At 37.7% G+C, this 15,482-nt stretch overlaps 3 protein-coding genes across 5 annotated transcripts; 2 read left to right on the top strand and 1 right to left on the bottom strand.

Moving 5' to 3' along the window:
* The first annotated feature begins 365 nt into the window (after nucleotides 1–365).
* LOC116141891 (UDP-rhamnose/UDP-galactose transporter 2-like) lies at nucleotides 366–4,019 on the top strand. Of its 3 annotated transcripts, none has more exons than XM_031427370.1 (6): nucleotides 366–494; nucleotides 950–1,193; nucleotides 1,428–1,612; nucleotides 1,704–1,904; nucleotides 3,211–3,372; nucleotides 3,500–4,019. In XM_031427370.1, exons 2-6 carry the CDS (start codon nucleotides 1,064–1,066, stop codon nucleotides 3,854–3,856), a joined length of 1,035 nt encoding a protein of 344 aa, XP_031283230.1. In that variant the 5' UTR covers nucleotides 366–494; nucleotides 950–1,063; the 3' UTR covers nucleotides 3,857–4,019. The 3 variants fall into 3 exon arrangements, with proteins under 3 accessions (XP_031283230.1, XP_031283229.1, XP_031283228.1); XM_031427369.1 differs by lacking the exon at nucleotides 366–494 and adding an exon at nucleotides 627–730; XM_031427368.1 differs by lacking the exon at nucleotides 366–494 and having other exon boundaries at nucleotides 738–1,193.
* A 1,439-nt stretch (nucleotides 4,020–5,458) lies between these two features.
* LOC116141856 (hyaluronan mediated motility receptor) lies at nucleotides 5,459–8,753 on the top strand. Its single transcript, XM_031427327.1, has 3 exons — nucleotides 5,459–6,435; nucleotides 6,542–7,228; nucleotides 7,678–8,753. The coding sequence occupies exons 1-3, from the start codon at nucleotides 5,599–5,601 to the stop codon at nucleotides 8,260–8,262; spliced, it is 2,109 nt and encodes a 702-aa protein (XP_031283187.1). The 5' UTR covers nucleotides 5,459–5,598; the 3' UTR covers nucleotides 8,263–8,753.
* A 1,543-nt stretch (nucleotides 8,754–10,296) lies between these two features.
* Nucleotides 10,297–15,099, bottom strand: LOC116141789 (probable cellulose synthase A catalytic subunit 3 [UDP-forming]). The gene is made up of 12 exons (XM_031427268.1): nucleotides 14,489–15,099; nucleotides 14,195–14,393; nucleotides 13,816–14,127; nucleotides 13,567–13,741; nucleotides 12,958–13,224; nucleotides 12,515–12,860; nucleotides 12,298–12,435; nucleotides 12,102–12,227; nucleotides 11,779–11,991; nucleotides 11,407–11,692; nucleotides 10,710–10,906; nucleotides 10,297–10,607 (listed from the first exon to the last, which is right to left on the bottom strand). The coding sequence occupies exons 1-12, from the start codon at nucleotides 14,567–14,569 to the stop codon at nucleotides 10,548–10,550; spliced, it is 2,400 nt and encodes a 799-aa protein (XP_031283128.1). The 5' UTR covers nucleotides 14,570–15,099; the 3' UTR covers nucleotides 10,297–10,547.
* Between the last annotated feature and the right edge of the window lie 383 nt (nucleotides 15,100–15,482).

Below are 15,482 nucleotides of genomic sequence, written 5' to 3'. Positions count from 1 at the left end.
TTTCTAGTGTTTTAATCTCTCTTCCTAATTTTTAAGATGGGGTTTAATAAAACTCATAATTTTGATTCTCAGTATTTCTATTCTATGATATATGTTTAGCAAAGTCCATTAAGCACTTATTAAAAAATAGTGGTTGGTTTTAAGGTGTGATAAGAAAATGGTGATATTAAAATACGAGAAAGACTATATAATTTTTTATTGTGTATTTTGGAAATATATAAAATAAACTTGAGATTAATTGGACAGTGATACTTTATCATATTTGGGGGGGGAGGGGGAGTACAGAGTCCTTGGGCCCAAATATAGTTGGTGGGTTGAGAAGTCAAATAAGGCAACGGATATTACATAGTAAGTAAGGGTGAGTTGAACGCGCAAAACATAAACAAAGAAAATTCTCGTGACAAATGAGAAATCTTGAATTCCTTCAAAATCGTTCATCGTTGCATACTGAAGGAGTTTTTACTTGATTGTTTTCACACCTTCCAAATTTTCAGGTAATTTTTCTATCGAATTGTTCACAAGGGATCAAGTAATAAAAATTCTTAGCAAGAAAATATAAAAAATGTGAATTTGTAAAAAATGTTTTTTTTAGTAATAAATTACTTTTTTCTCCATGTAGTAAGAGTACAGTTTAGAATTAGGGACAAGCACATTTTAAGTGTCAACCCAACCACATAGGAAAAAGCATGGAAGAAGAGAACAAATCTAAAACGGGGATTGGAGCCTGGAGGTATACAAATTTTGACTGATTAAGAGAGATAATAGAAAGTGAAAGTGAAGGCGAAGGTTGAGAAGAACGACGGGGGCCTTTAGGATAGAGTTGTGGTTGCTGTGCCTTCCTTGCCGGTGCCTTCATTTTCCTTTCCATCCTCTTTCTCTCACCTATCTTCCAACGGATCTCCTCTCTTTTCCTTGTTTTGTTTGTTTCATTACATTCTCTTTGTTGTAGGCAGAGACGTATTCCCAGAACTCCTGAATTTACTCACCATCCATCAATATAATCTAAATCTAAACAAGAGAAGCAAATTCATCATTCAAATCACAGCTTGGAATTGAGATCTCAATGGAAAGCGAGAAGAAACCGTCGGCGGTGTCAGATGTGGGAGCGTGGGCCATGAACGTCATAAGCTCCGTTGGAATTATCATGGCCAACAAGCAGCTCATGTCCTCCTCCGGTTACGCTTTCAGCTTTGGTCTGTCTCCTCTTCTCTCCCCGATCTGATCTCATTTTTTCTTTATATATACATCTATCCTCATCAATTATACCGTTAAATCTTCTTGTTAAATAACTTTTAATCCGAGATCTTTATGGATCCATAAGACGAATGCCAAATTATCATAAGTTAGTTAAACGAACATTTAATACCGAATTTCAATTATGATTTTCATACCATTAATTAATATTATTGTGTTGCTTTTATTTTCAGCCACAACATTAACGGGGTTCCACTTCACTGTAACGGCTTTGGTGGGTTTGGTGTCGAATGCAACTGGATTGTCCGCATCTAAGTATGTTCCTATGTGGGAGCTTCTCTGGTTCTCTGTTGTGGCCAATATGTCTATTGCCGGCATGAACTTTAGTCTGATGCTCAATTCTGTTGGGTTCTACCAAGTACGAGTTTTACATTCTAATCCCAATTCTACTATTCCCTAGAAAATGATTATGTATGCTGATTAACTCTGTTTATTTTTTTTTATCTCAGATCTCCAAATTGAGTATGATTCCTGTGGTCTGTGTCATGGAATGGATTATTAACAATAAACACTACTCAAGAAAAGTGAAAATGTCTGTTGTCGTTGTTGTTATTGGTGTGGGTGTTTGCACCGTCACTGATGTCAAAGTTAATGCCAAAGGTTTTCTTTGTGCCTGTGTAGCCGTCTTCTGTACATCTTTGCAGCAAATTGTGAGTACTTTTTGATTATATTATTATTATATCCACTGGATTGGCATTTGGTTTTTTAGACCCGTGATTCCATAAATTTGCTTGTTATATCTTATTGGTTCCTTTCATGATGTTTTTCCAGTTTCTATGAAGCAATATGTTATGTTCGTTAATTATAATTAAGGTAAACTAATTGACTCATGTGGTGATTTGAGGTATTATGAATTAGTACATGTAATCGAATCACAAATTGTTTGGCTGTATATAAGTTCTGCTGAGTGAGAGCTGAGAAGTGGATCGCACCTATAAATGTGTTAGGTGGTGTTTGTTTTTTATTTTTGGTCTGCTGTTTGAATGCATAAATTTCAATGATATGTGTGTCTTTATTTTCTCATGTATAAGTTTGTTTATCTCCTAGAGAAGAAATATCTGTAAACTAATAATTTAACATTCCTCGTGAACATAGTGTTATTTGTATTTTTCCTATCAAAATAATTATAACAATAATTAAAAAAAAAACAGTAATATTATTGGTGATAATGGTGTTGTGGGGTGGGGTGGGATGGTGGTGGTGGTGATGATAGCGGGACAGTGTCCGAGATTAATTGTGATGAATTAAAATGAGAAGGGTATGGGATGGAATTAACTTCTTAGTTAATAAGACTTCTAGTCAAATAAAAGTACAGAAATTTCACTTTGTCTACTGAGATGTAAATGTCTTGGATGAAGTGTAAAATAAAAAAATATATGTAAGTATATCTAAAATGTTTTAGTAACCACCATAATTTATTTCTTACTTCAAACCCCCTAAGAAAAAAGAATCCCCTTGTTTGGGGTGGTTGGGTACACATATGATCAGGGAAGACTTCTTCATGCCTTGGTGTTACTTCAACATTGCTTAGTCATCTAGACTCTTAACCCAACCAATTTGGGTGAGTTATATGAATTATTTTTTCCTTTTTTACCATTTTTTAAAGTCATATTCTTTATAAGATTCATAAAGATATGATAGATCATATTGGAAATAATCAAGCCCAAACACAAAATGTAATTCCAATTTTTTCTAGGATTATATGATTTAAAACATACACAGCAAGTGATGGGTTCTTTGAAGAATTTCAATTTATGTTGTGATGGCAGTTAAAGACTTAGCCTGGAGACTAGACTAAATGCTATGATTTTAAACTGTATAATATGATAATGGGGTACGGAATACATTGGAAAGATTCTTTGTGAAAATGGCTGTGATTGTGGTTCTCACATTTTGTTGAATACATTTTTCCATAGACTTCCAAATTAAATTTATTTAATCTATTCTGTTGAGCAGACAATAGGCTCCTTGCAGAAGAAGTACTCAATTGGATCTTTTGAATTGTTGAGTAAGACAGCTCCAATTCAAGCCCTCTCTCTCCTTGGTCTTGGTCCATTTGTTGATTACTACCTTAATGGAAAATTTATTACAAACTATAAGATGTCTACCGCGGCCATTGTAAGTACTCTCTCTTTCTCCAACTCCAATCTAGCGTCCTGATTTCTGTATGTGTCCATGCGCTGATAAAATGTTGTGTAAATTTTTTTTGTTAACTCTACCTAATGAGTGGTGTCAATTCGTGCAGCTTTTTATTCTTTTGTCGTGCACCCTAGCAGTTTTCTGTAATGTGAGTCAGTACCTCTGCATTGGGCGATTTTCAGCAACTTCCTTCCAGGTTTTAGGTCACATGAAAACAGTTTGTGTTCTCACATTGGGATGGCTGCTCTTTGATTCAGAGATGACTTTCAAGAACATAATGGGGATGGTTCTTGCTGTTATGGGCATGGTAATATATAGCTGGGCTGTGGAGGCTGATCGTTCAAATGCTAGGACCTTGCCACTAACAAAGAACAGTCTTACAGAAGAAGAAATTAGACTTTTGAAGGAGGGAGTGGAAAACACTCCGGTGAAAGATGTTGAACTTTCTGAGTCTAAAGGGTAGTGGACCTATTTTTGGCCGGGAATACAGGTTTTTTTTTTTTTTTATTTGTTTCATTTATCGTAGTTTGTGTCTTTGTCTTATTTATGCTGCAGCAAGACATTTTGTCTACACATTTATTTTAGAAATTATTTTCTTATTCATTGAAAATTATTTTCTTGTTTAATTTATCTGTACTTTGTAGCATTGTGTATGTGCAAAGAGTTCAGCAAGTGAGATTATGATAGAACACAATAAAATGTAGATATCCATATTTGAGTTTCAAGTTTTTATTGAATTCTCTGGCGAAGTTATTTTCCAAAGGCCGGGGCTGGTCGTGCCGGGATTTGATTTGAACCATTGATTTTGTTATGGCCTGTATCATCACCAAGGTGGACAAATGCCTCTCCAAAGCCTAGTGAAAGTCAAAACTCACCTGCAGGTTTCAGAGAGTAAAAAATACACTCAATTATTTAACCAAAAACTGAAAGAATCATATAATCTGTTTATTACAAGCGAAAGAAAGGCAAACATAGCAATCTTAGAATTCGGTTTCTCTATAAAAACTTCGCTTGGGACAAATATATGTACAAGTTGTTAGTAGTTATCTCCAAGCGCAACAAATGAAATTCTATTCTCAGATGGGGGACTTAATTTTTAGCATCTCTTTACATGCTGCTGTAAGAAATCAAAACAAATGACGCTGACGATATCCAGCAGATGGACAAAGAACTAAATAGCTGATTGATGGGCAGTTATTATGTCAACAATGCAGCAATTGTGGAGATTAATTATCAGGAAGGGATGAATACACAACTTATAAATGAAATCGACTAACTGCATTATTTGTAATCTTTTATCTAATTTACTTTTTTTTAGTATTTCAATACTGTCAAAGAATGGATAACGTGTAAGAATAAATTATGAAAAATTCCTAGATCATTAAATAAAAAATCTAGAGAGTGCAAAATATGGATGGGTTCATTATGACTTAAAAAAAATTGCTTCTTCACAATGCCACTCATTGTCTTAGGCTCTGCAAGGTTAGCTTTTTGATTCTACCTCTAGCGATTACTTTCTTTTCTTCAGCCGAAAATACATATGAATATGATGATGAAATGAGGGGAAAACTATAACTCACATGCTCATTACAATTGAGGTTTTATGATATGATCTGCATACCATCATCAACTCATTTATGATATAAAGAAGAAAAACAAGAGGCATTGTGTTGGCTAACTTAACTAGCCGAGCTGATATTGGAGGCTGAATGCATTGCTGTCAATATTCGAGTACATAAAAATAGACTAATACATCAGTAGGGGTTTTGACTCTTGAGAGTTGAAGGAGGGAGGGAGGACAAAGCTTGATACGGAAGTCAAGGGCAAGGCCAGCTGAGGAACCGCGTATAAAGCGGAAGAGAGCAATTGCAAAACTCAATTATTATCAAGACTCCCTTGAGGCAGCGGTGGGGCACATTTAATAATAAAATATTATTAAAAGATGTAAATGGTTGCTTGCTGTCACATGATCTGTGTACTTCCCTTGCCACTGCAAAACCAAAAGCTCAAGGCCCAACCCAATAATTAATAAGCTGTGGCCCAACCTAGTAATTCATTCGGCCAAAAGTTGGGCCTCTTAGATGCAATTTACCGTGATCGACAACAGAAAAACACGGGACGGCGGAAGCAAGCGGCAGAGTGGAGACTTGGAGTCAGCGTGGTGCTTGTGTTTCCATTGATTGAAGGCAAAGAGTGGATTGACTAATGGAGGATGATGAGATGGATTCTTTATTTGAAGGGATGGTGTTGTTTTCGCCTTCCCAATTGGCAACAGATCAGAGCCTAGAGGACGATCATTCTGAATCCCAATCTCAATGTCAATCTCAATCTCAATCTCATCATGATGCTCCTTCTTTGGAGACAGCACCGGCACCAGCATCCTCATCATCTGAGCCCCTTGATGAAAACTTGTTCTCCGACCTCACTCTTCAAACCCCCCTATACCAACCCTCCCCTTCCAAAACAAAAAGTTCCCGAAAGAAAAAGAAAGCCGCTGGGTTACGGATCGGATACGGCAGAGATTCGCCTCGTATGTCTCCTGACGGAGATTATGATGATGACAATTTTGATGATGATTCTTCAATTTTAGCGGATGAAACTTCTTCTACTTCTAGTATACCGGATAAAGATAAAGAGAAAGATGATCATGATAATAATCCACAACAAAGATTTGAGCATCTTAAGACCCGGATTTTAGAAAAGCTCAACACTGCTCGTGAATTGGCTTCCTCCGTTTCTACAGCCCGTAAGGTTTCAATCCGTAGAAGAAGAAAAGCTTCCGATGATCTTCATTCCGCATCCTTAAAGCACTCTCTCCTTGAAAAGCAATTGGACGAAGCTTGTGAGGCGGAAGATTTTGAGACCGCCCAGAGGATCAGCGACGACCTCGCTTCTTCCGAGAACCATAAACAATCTCTTCTCATTGCTCTCAGAGATGCCGAAGCCCATTGCGATGCTGTTGATTCCCATATGCACCAGGTTCTCCTCTCCCAGATTGCTGCTGAGGAAGAATCTGCCTCTCTACTCTACCATTTCTCTGCTGTCAGTATCCGACCTTCTGTTATTCCGTTATCTATTTCTTTTAGTAATCAACTTATTTCCAAAAATTATAAGTTTGACCTTTGGATCGAAAAAAATCATTTTTCAGGATGCTGCAAATAATGCAGATATGTTTTTGAAGAAAGCAGAAACATTGTCTTCTGAAGAAATGGACAGATGGCTTTCGTCAACTGAAGCCTTGGAGGGCAGGAAGATAGAACTAGAAATTGAGTCACATTTAGTAAATGATGCCCGTTTGGTGTTGAATAATTCAGTTGACGCTTCCATTGAGGATGACAAAAAAGAGAAAGAATTTCTTTGTAAGAGAAAGGATATGCTGTTTGATGAACTGCAGAAGCTACTTGCTTTAGTCAGGGATAAGGAGAAGGAGATAGCTGACAATGACTCTAAAATCCAAGCAGTTGAGGAAAGGATTGCTCATGCACTCTCTGGCTTTCAGGAATTCCAATCTAGCATTGATACAAAGTTTGATAATTTGCAATCAACAATTTCTCAGTTGGACTTGGAGAGTGAAGCTTTGTTGATGAAAAAAAAGGAAATCGATGAGTTCCTCAAGGAGGAAGTAGACAGGGTAGCAAAGCTTAAGGAACTTGCCAGAGTTTCTGCAGCTGAGGCAAAAGCATACCAAGAAGTGGTTGGGCTGAGAAGAAGTCTGATGTCATCTGTTCTAAAATCCAGGGATGATAAAGTTAGGCTGGCAAAGGCTGAGGAGAAACTTTCGGAGGAAGTACAGATGCTCCAACAGGAGGTTTCTGCAGCAAGAGCTTCCCTACAGGTTTATTTTACTTCCCAATTATTTTGCTGAATTTTATTTATATGATGATACAAGCTCATGAAGGTGTTAGTGGTTTATTATTTTTGAGTTGTCAGTTATATCAGGATGTAACCGTAGAGAGTGTGTCCCATTGGTGTTAGATTCCTCCTCTTAGCAAACCTGCAACTCAATGTCCATTGCACTGACTCACAGATTCTCTGGAAGTTGAATGACTAAAATGTTATAACCACAGACTCCTGAACTATATTGAAATGTGGCTAAAGTAGCTATATCTCATCTATTTTTGCTCATGCCTCCTCTGGCCTTCAGAAAGCACACGAAATTACATCTTTTTGGCTGAAAGATTAACTTGCAAACGCAAGCATTACGATTCCACATAGCCCTCAGCCCCAATTTTTGTTTCAGATGATGCTATTTTTTTAATTGATTTTCCTTTTTACTGCTTTTAGGAACTGTCTTCCATGAAATCAAGCATCCAGCAAAATGTTGCATCCTTCAAGCAGAGAATTCTTTTTATAGATAAAAGAGCCCCAGAACTTGAAGCTGAAAAGAAAGTTGCTGCTGCTGCAAGAAATTTCAAGGAAGCTGCACGAATAGCTGCTGAGGCAAAGTCATTGAGTGTTGAAAAGGATGGCTTACAAATTGAAATGGAAAAGGCTGTTTTGGAGCTCGAGAAACTTGAGGAAAATTTTAAAGACACTGTTGAACGATTGCAGGAGACTGAACAACTGATTATATCCAAGGAAAAAGAGGTGGCAATAGCTCGATTTCAGAGGTTACTTATAGTTGCTGGTGCTGCTATGGCAGAAAGATCAGCTGCCCTTGAGCTGGGTAACCTTGAAGAAGCTAATCTTCTACTTGTTGAGGCTGAAGCAGCAGAACAAGAAGCTAAAAAACTTAAGCCTATCTACAATTTTAGGGAGGAAGAATTTGTAAATCTACCGAAGCACTTCATCTCCATGGAACTTGTTGCCAATTTTGGCAAGAAGCAGTTGGCAGAATTGGCTGCATCTGTCGATCTATCCTCAGCCTGATCAACCAAATTTATGATAATTATGAATGCCTCAATTGTTGCATTTGGGGGGGCACCATGACTGGGATTGTCGTGCTTTTTTCAAAATTTATGCTAACCCATGGATTCCTTGAGAGATAACACCCACAGGCATGACAATTATCTTGTCTGATGATATTGAGTCTGGATCCTCTCTTTGCTGGTGATCATCTTGCACTTCCTATCTCAACTCTTAAGCACGCCCAGGTTTTGCTCAACCGAAAATGGGGGAAAAAGAGAGAAAAGAATTCTGAATCATTTTCTGTGCTCTATGTATCTACAAAGTTATTTTGAGCAATTTATTTTATTTCCCATATTGGTTACCATCCTATACAGAATTTTACATTTTTCAATTTATTAGCAACAATTATCATGTACGCTTGGCTTTAAATTTATATTCTTGAATTTGTATTTTATATGAATAATAGCTTCTTTACATGTTGGGTTGCAGCTGACCCAATTTCTGGGCTTCAATTCCCTGGAAGATGTGATGTTACCACTCCATAATGTTCTTTTGTTTCCTTGATAATGGACGGTGTCTAGACACTTACATTTCTGTTGTGAAATAAACTTCCAGTCACAACTTCCATCAGTTCTTGTTCTTCTCCAGGTTTGTCTGCTTTCTATTCTGAGAGTTTTTTCGAGTTAGGATTGGCTTGTAACTAGATAGGATAGATTGGTTGTGTTGGCGTTGTTACACATCTTGCTAGAATGTGCTTGTGTACATTGCGAACACAAAAGTATGGTAAGCTTTTCTTTTCTATGTTTGAATAATAGGATAGAAGAAAGAATAATTAGATAATCGCTACTTTTTATTATTTGGTATTCAATAAGAAGAAGGAAACAGAAAAACAAAAGTAAAAGAATCACAATTAGAATTATATACAAACTTTGCTTTAGCCGTTTAAAAAAAAAAAAAAGAACCTCAAATCTATTATACATTTATATATGAAGTATACATGACCACAATGCTGTCCAATAACTTTCCCTTTGTAGTTTACAAGCACGGGACAAAGCTCAGTTTTATTGTGAATAGAATAGAGTGTGAGAGACTCGTGAAAAAAAAAAAAAAAAAAATCACAGAGGTCGTGATTCCATCCTAACTCTTCCTTGTGTGAATAAAACTAATAAAGTATTATAAAGCCCATTGGTACAAACTTGCAATTCTTAGCTTCATGTTCCCTCCAGTATTTTTGTTGAACTGAGGTTGTAAACAGATATTCATGCCAATATAAACATCAGATCTACAGCTTGCATACTCCACCATCCATCAATGCCAATTCTAATTACAATCCAATCCGCATTCCTCCAGAAGTGGGCCATCTGACTTGGCCAAGAATGGATCGATTCTAACCCACAACAGGGAGAAGATTGAAGCCAGCAAAATAGACCAGACAATAATGATTGTGGGAGTCCTGTTCTGTCTGCCCAGTAGACCCTTTAGGAAAGGATAGAGGTGAACGATTACCCAGAAAGCAAAGAAGAGCTTGCCAAAGAGAGGCCCCCATGACTCCTACCCATTATTTATGGCATTGGAGATTCCAGCAACCACTCCTATCAAGTTTATTATAAGGAATGTTGTTGGTGGGATGAGCAATCTGGTCCATTTAAATGCATAGAGCTCTGAGAACTCTTCATCATCCCCAGCTTTTGATGTCACTGTGAAGTTTGTATCCACACCAGCAAGAACCTTTAAGAGCCCCTGGAACACAACAAATAGATGCGCTGAAACCGCCCCAATTACCCAAAATTGCTCATTTCTCCACCACTCATCAATACCAACCCCACTCCATCTCATTTCTAGTATACTTGTTGCAAAAATACAGATGAAAAGCGACAAAAACCACAAGCTAGCAAATTGCTAAGCTGCAATATGAACAGTAATTTTAAAGAAATAAAATCAAACACATGATTTAGGAAAATTTAAGCAACGTAATAGAGAGCCAAGCCATTCTCTGTATCATCAATTTTAAGGTTATAAATTTCTCACCTCAGGAGTGATAAATTTTCCTCTCAGCAAGCAAAACAATAGGCCAGCAAAGGAATTGAAGTCAATGGATATACAGTAGCATTGATGTAAGAAAAACGCTCTAACCACTTCAAACCCCCTCTATACCCATACCAAAGAGGACAATGCCTACTCAAAAATATTTCAACTGATCCGAGGGCCCATCGGAGGACCTGGTGCAAACGATCTGAAAGATTGATTGGTGCAGATCCCTTGAATGCAGGCCTGGCAGGAATACAGTATATGGATCGCCATCCATGTCAGTGCATTTTAAAACCAGTCAATATATCCTCTGTAACAGAACCATAGATCCAACCAACCTGGATTATAAAGAAGTCAACCCAAATTTCAATATCAAGAAGAATTGTACTAAATTGAAACATCTGAGAACAACAGCACAAGAATCCGAACATTGCTGTTACCTCTTTGCCCCATTCAGTCTTATCTTCATAGCCACAGCTGATAACGTGGATAGCTTCTCTCAGTAGAGAAGCAGGACTAGCACTTTTCAGTGTCCCACCGTCCTCTAGCAGGGTAGATGCAACAAACACAGGAGATTGCCCAAATTTCTTTTCCAATTTACGCTCGGACAGTAGACCCAAATTTTTAACTTCAAATCCTGCATTTGAAGCCCTCTAAGTTAGATGTAAAAAAATTGATACTGCTAGTTGATTAGCAATAACTTTCTCCAACTTCACATATATTATTACTCTCACATCTAGACAAAAAGAAAGTGATATTACAAGTAACCCATCTCGAAAGTAGAGTGCCTGGAAAAACTGAAACAGAATTTGAGATTAAAATTAGTCTGAACCACATAAGACAATCAGATCACCATACATGTAGGTTCTTGAATGCATAACTTCTCTTAGAATCATCCTAAAAATGTATTATGCTAATCTTTTTTTCCCTAAAATATGATATCTGAGAGTTCTGAAAACTACTGCTCTGGAATGCAGTTTGGAATCAACGTCCTATTAGTACTGTATATACCAAGAATATAACTGTGTAAATTGGTCCTAGGTGTCAAGTGCAAGTGTTTTCAGTGCTTAAGCAACACGTACTAGAAAATATTGCTGACTACTCATTTAGATGTCATTGCAGAAGAAGAAGGATTACCTTCAATGCCCTCTTCAATACCTTCCAAAGCACACGCTGGTGCTGTATCTCCTTTCATTCGATTTTTTTTCTTTATCTCGGAATTTGGTCTGTCAATACTCTTCTTATTTTTCCTTCCAGTGCAACAGCATCCACAATAGCACCAGTTAGGCCAGCAGTTGCAAGTCCTGGTTGGTGACTTTTTGGTTTTTGGAGCATCATAACCATAGAGTGCCTGCCTTCTGAACACACATCCTGTCCCAACATATATTGGCCCTTGAATGCCATCCAAACCTTTCATGTTAATCTGAAATGGGGAACGTGTACTAGTTTTACATGGGAGAAGATGAACTAGCGAATAACCAATCAGAAATTTCATAAATGAATGCTTACATCAAAGAATACAGTGTTCCGGTTGGCATATCGATCATTCTTGTCAATACCATCAAACCTTTGTGGGAACTGGACATAACACACTCTCTTTCCTATCAATGGATCCATCATGAAACACATTGCCTCTCTAAGAGCCTTGCTGTTATTGATGTAGTGATCGCAATCTAGATTCAGCATATAAGGTGCATTTGTGAGCACAGCAGAGACTCTGACCTATTAAGCAGACAGGGCCACAAGAATACATAAAAAAAGAAAAAGAAAGATTTTTTCAGTTAATTGCACATGAACATAAGAAATTGGCTCTCTGTAATTTCAATGCTTACCAAAGCATTCATTGCTCCAGCCTTTTTGTGGTGATTAAACCCCAGTCTCTTTTCTCTGGAAACATAAACAAGGCGAGGTAATTCATTTCCATCTGTGTCATGTCCTCCACTTTGGCCAAGGAAAACCTATGAAAATTGTTGAACGCATGTGAGTTATGATGATATCCATATGCAAAACTAACCCGTATATACATACCTGAATCATGCCAGGATGATCGCGAACATTATTCCCAGGCCATGGAGTCCCATCTTGCATCGTCCACCCTTCTTCTGGGACCTTCTGTGCTTTTGCAACCAAAGCATTGATCTGAACCTTAAACTCTTCATACTCTCTCTGAAATTTCAATGAGCATAAGAGTTACTGTAGAATGTGCAAAGAATGATGCAATTAAACTAAGCAGAATCCTTGGTACCTTCATAGCTCTTCGTTCCTTCACAAATGATGCTAGAACCTTATGTTTGAGATAATCTATCTTCTGAGCAAAATACCACTCAGGTGCTCGAGGCTCAATGTTGAACTTCTTACAAAAAGGGACCCATTTCCTCGCAAACTCAGATGTTTCTGATAGTGCTTCAAATGTTAACATAGCAGCACCATCATCAGAAACATAGCATGAGACCTTGTCCACTGGGTAATCCACTGCAAGAATGGATAGAACGGTGTTTGCAGTCACCAGAGGGGGTTCTTTTAGTGGGTCAACTGTGCTTACAAATATATCAACTGGTGACAGATGAGAAGGCTGGCCCTCTTTCTCATACCTGGGCAGAGACACATATAAGAAAAATGAGTAAATTTACTTGATTAACTGGACTATTGCAGAGTTGCATGAACATTAAAAATTAACCAATTACTTACCTCAGGGACAATCTGTCCAGATAAGTTTCCCTGTCAATAGGGAACCACTTTGGGAATTGATCTAGAATCCAAGAAACAGCAAACCAGATCTCACAGATAACCGATACAAGCCACATTCCATATGCGTCGTTCACAGGGTGCATAATACGATAATGGAAGAAGAACCCAAGAACTACAAGCCGAATTAGGATGATCATTCGGTAAGGGTTGATTTGGCTGGATGGTATTGGCAACTTTCTTGACAATGGCTGTCTTGCCTCATCCATGCTGGTCACAAGGATGATAATATATTTTCCCATGTTCAGAAATTTACCATTTTGTATAGTTTCATTCTAGACCACTGATCTATTAAAGAAATGAACAGGGGAGGCAGATGACTAGAGAATTTAATTTTGTCATTTGCAATAGAGGAACCATCAATTATTTGGAGAGGGAAATATAGTTTGTTGTAGCCATTGGCTATCCACTGATGAAATTGTTGTTTACACAAGAAAATAAAAAAATTGTTACTGATGCTTAGTTGAATTTGGAAAACAAAATTTCAATTCACAAAGAAAAAGAAATAGATTTTCCAATAATATCCATTGTATATAGAGGGGTGGTGCTTACAGCGGAAGATCAGGAGCATCCGCATCATAATCCCAATCTTTGCCACCATTGTCATTCTTCATCATCTGTAGTTTGTCTTGTTTTTGCTTCCAATTCTCCATTCTCTCCTTCCAAGCAACACTTCCATAGCCGTAAGCAGCCAAGTCCTTGGAAGGATCCATGGATCTGGGTTGCACTGCAGGATAAAAGATAAGTTTAACTAAAAGGGATATTAACAAGGACACAAGAATGAGAGGAAGAGTGAATGACCTGGAAGGGCAGAATCTGAAAAAGGAAGAGGGTAGATCCTTTTGTCACCTCCCATGAAAGAAGGGACCAAAGCATGTTGTTCAGGAGGAATATCACCAACCATTTTACCATTGGTAAGGAGAGGAAATTGAGGAAGAGGATGAACAGCATGAGGCATATCGATGTCGGAAGCACGGCCGTAGCTCATGCGCCCATAAAACATGGAGTCCACTCCACCATGCATATCCTGTCTATTCCTTCCATCGAAATCAAACTCGTTATCCACGTCATCAATGTCATCTTCTTCTTCATCACCTTCAACTCTAGCACAGCCTGTCGCATTAAATTAAATTAAATTAAAACAAGTAAATAATAATTAAATTTAGAAAAGAAAATATACCCTTGAGACGTCTGAATCTGGTCTTGCACTGAGGACAGACTTGATTTCCTTCTCTACGTTCGTAGTCATAGCAAGTTCTGCAAATGGGAAAAGCGCACTCGTTGCAGGCCACGAACAGCTCTCCATCAACTGTTAGACCTACATCATCTCCACATATATGACATATCTGCCCACTTAACTGCTGTAAAGGTTTAGGCTGCTGCGAGTGGAATAAGTAGAGGCACATAACATATTATATAATAATCAAATATAAATATATATAGATATATAATTATCAAAGTAGAGTGAGCTTACATCGGAATCCCCATCTCGACGGATAACTACTAGTTCATTCCGGTTGTGAGAACCGGCGACCAAACCAGCACTTGCTTCCATTTAACCTGTTTATCAATTCCAATTGGAGTAATATTACAGAGGCTTGGAGTTGGAGATCCGTCCACTCCACTTGCCTACCCCCACTAAAGAAACAATCTCGTGAGCTTTTCGTCAGACTCAGAGACGGAGATCTCAAATTAATTCGTCATCTATACCAAAGCTTGGCTTTCTTTGCAAATTAAATAAATAAATCCATTTCCAAAGAGAAAGAACCTTCCTTTTCCAACACCTACACTCTGCTTCTCATTTTACTGCCTTCCATCTTAGTCCATGCACCTTCAACTACAATTATATATTCATTCTTTTCTTTTGCTTAAGCACTCAATCAATTCATCTGCTAGGTAGCTGTACGTATGTACCCCACATGCACGTTCACCTCATTTCGGCAGACTGCAAGAGACTCTAGATTTCATCTCAACTCTCTTTTTTGACTTTATTTGCTTAGTTAACCTCACCCAATCATTGGTTTTACAAATATCTAATTATATTTATTCGCGTAGTTTCTTTCCCCCAACTCATCATCTCAAAATCCTTCATTGACAAATATTTCTTAACTAAATCTATTATGCGTCTAGTCTTATTGAAAAAGGACCCGCATAGATAAATATTTAAGGCGGTATCAGTATCAGTATCAGTATCAGTTTGCATTCCAGCTAGTTAAGCTGTCGGCAGAAAAAGGACAAAGGATCGGTTGTTCCCATGTCTCTTGTTGCCTTACTATTGTTTGAAATTGCGGACATAACATAACTAACAACAATTTGGTCGGCTGGCCTGCCTTCTCTTTTCTACTGTTTTCTTAAGCTGGAATTTAAATATACTTAGGCACTGCCACCACCTGGTTACTGATGATCTTAATAATTGTAACTTTGTTTTTTTTATTTGCCAACCAATTACATATAAAACCAAACAAGGG

This window comes from Pistacia vera, unplaced genomic scaffold (genome assembly GCF_008641045.1).
Source record: "Pistacia vera cultivar Batoury unplaced genomic scaffold, PisVer_v2 Contig400, whole genome shotgun sequence".
NCBI lineage: Eukaryota > Viridiplantae > Streptophyta > Magnoliopsida > Sapindales > Anacardiaceae > Pistacia > Pistacia vera.
This window is presented reverse-complemented; position numbering and strand designations above follow the sequence as displayed.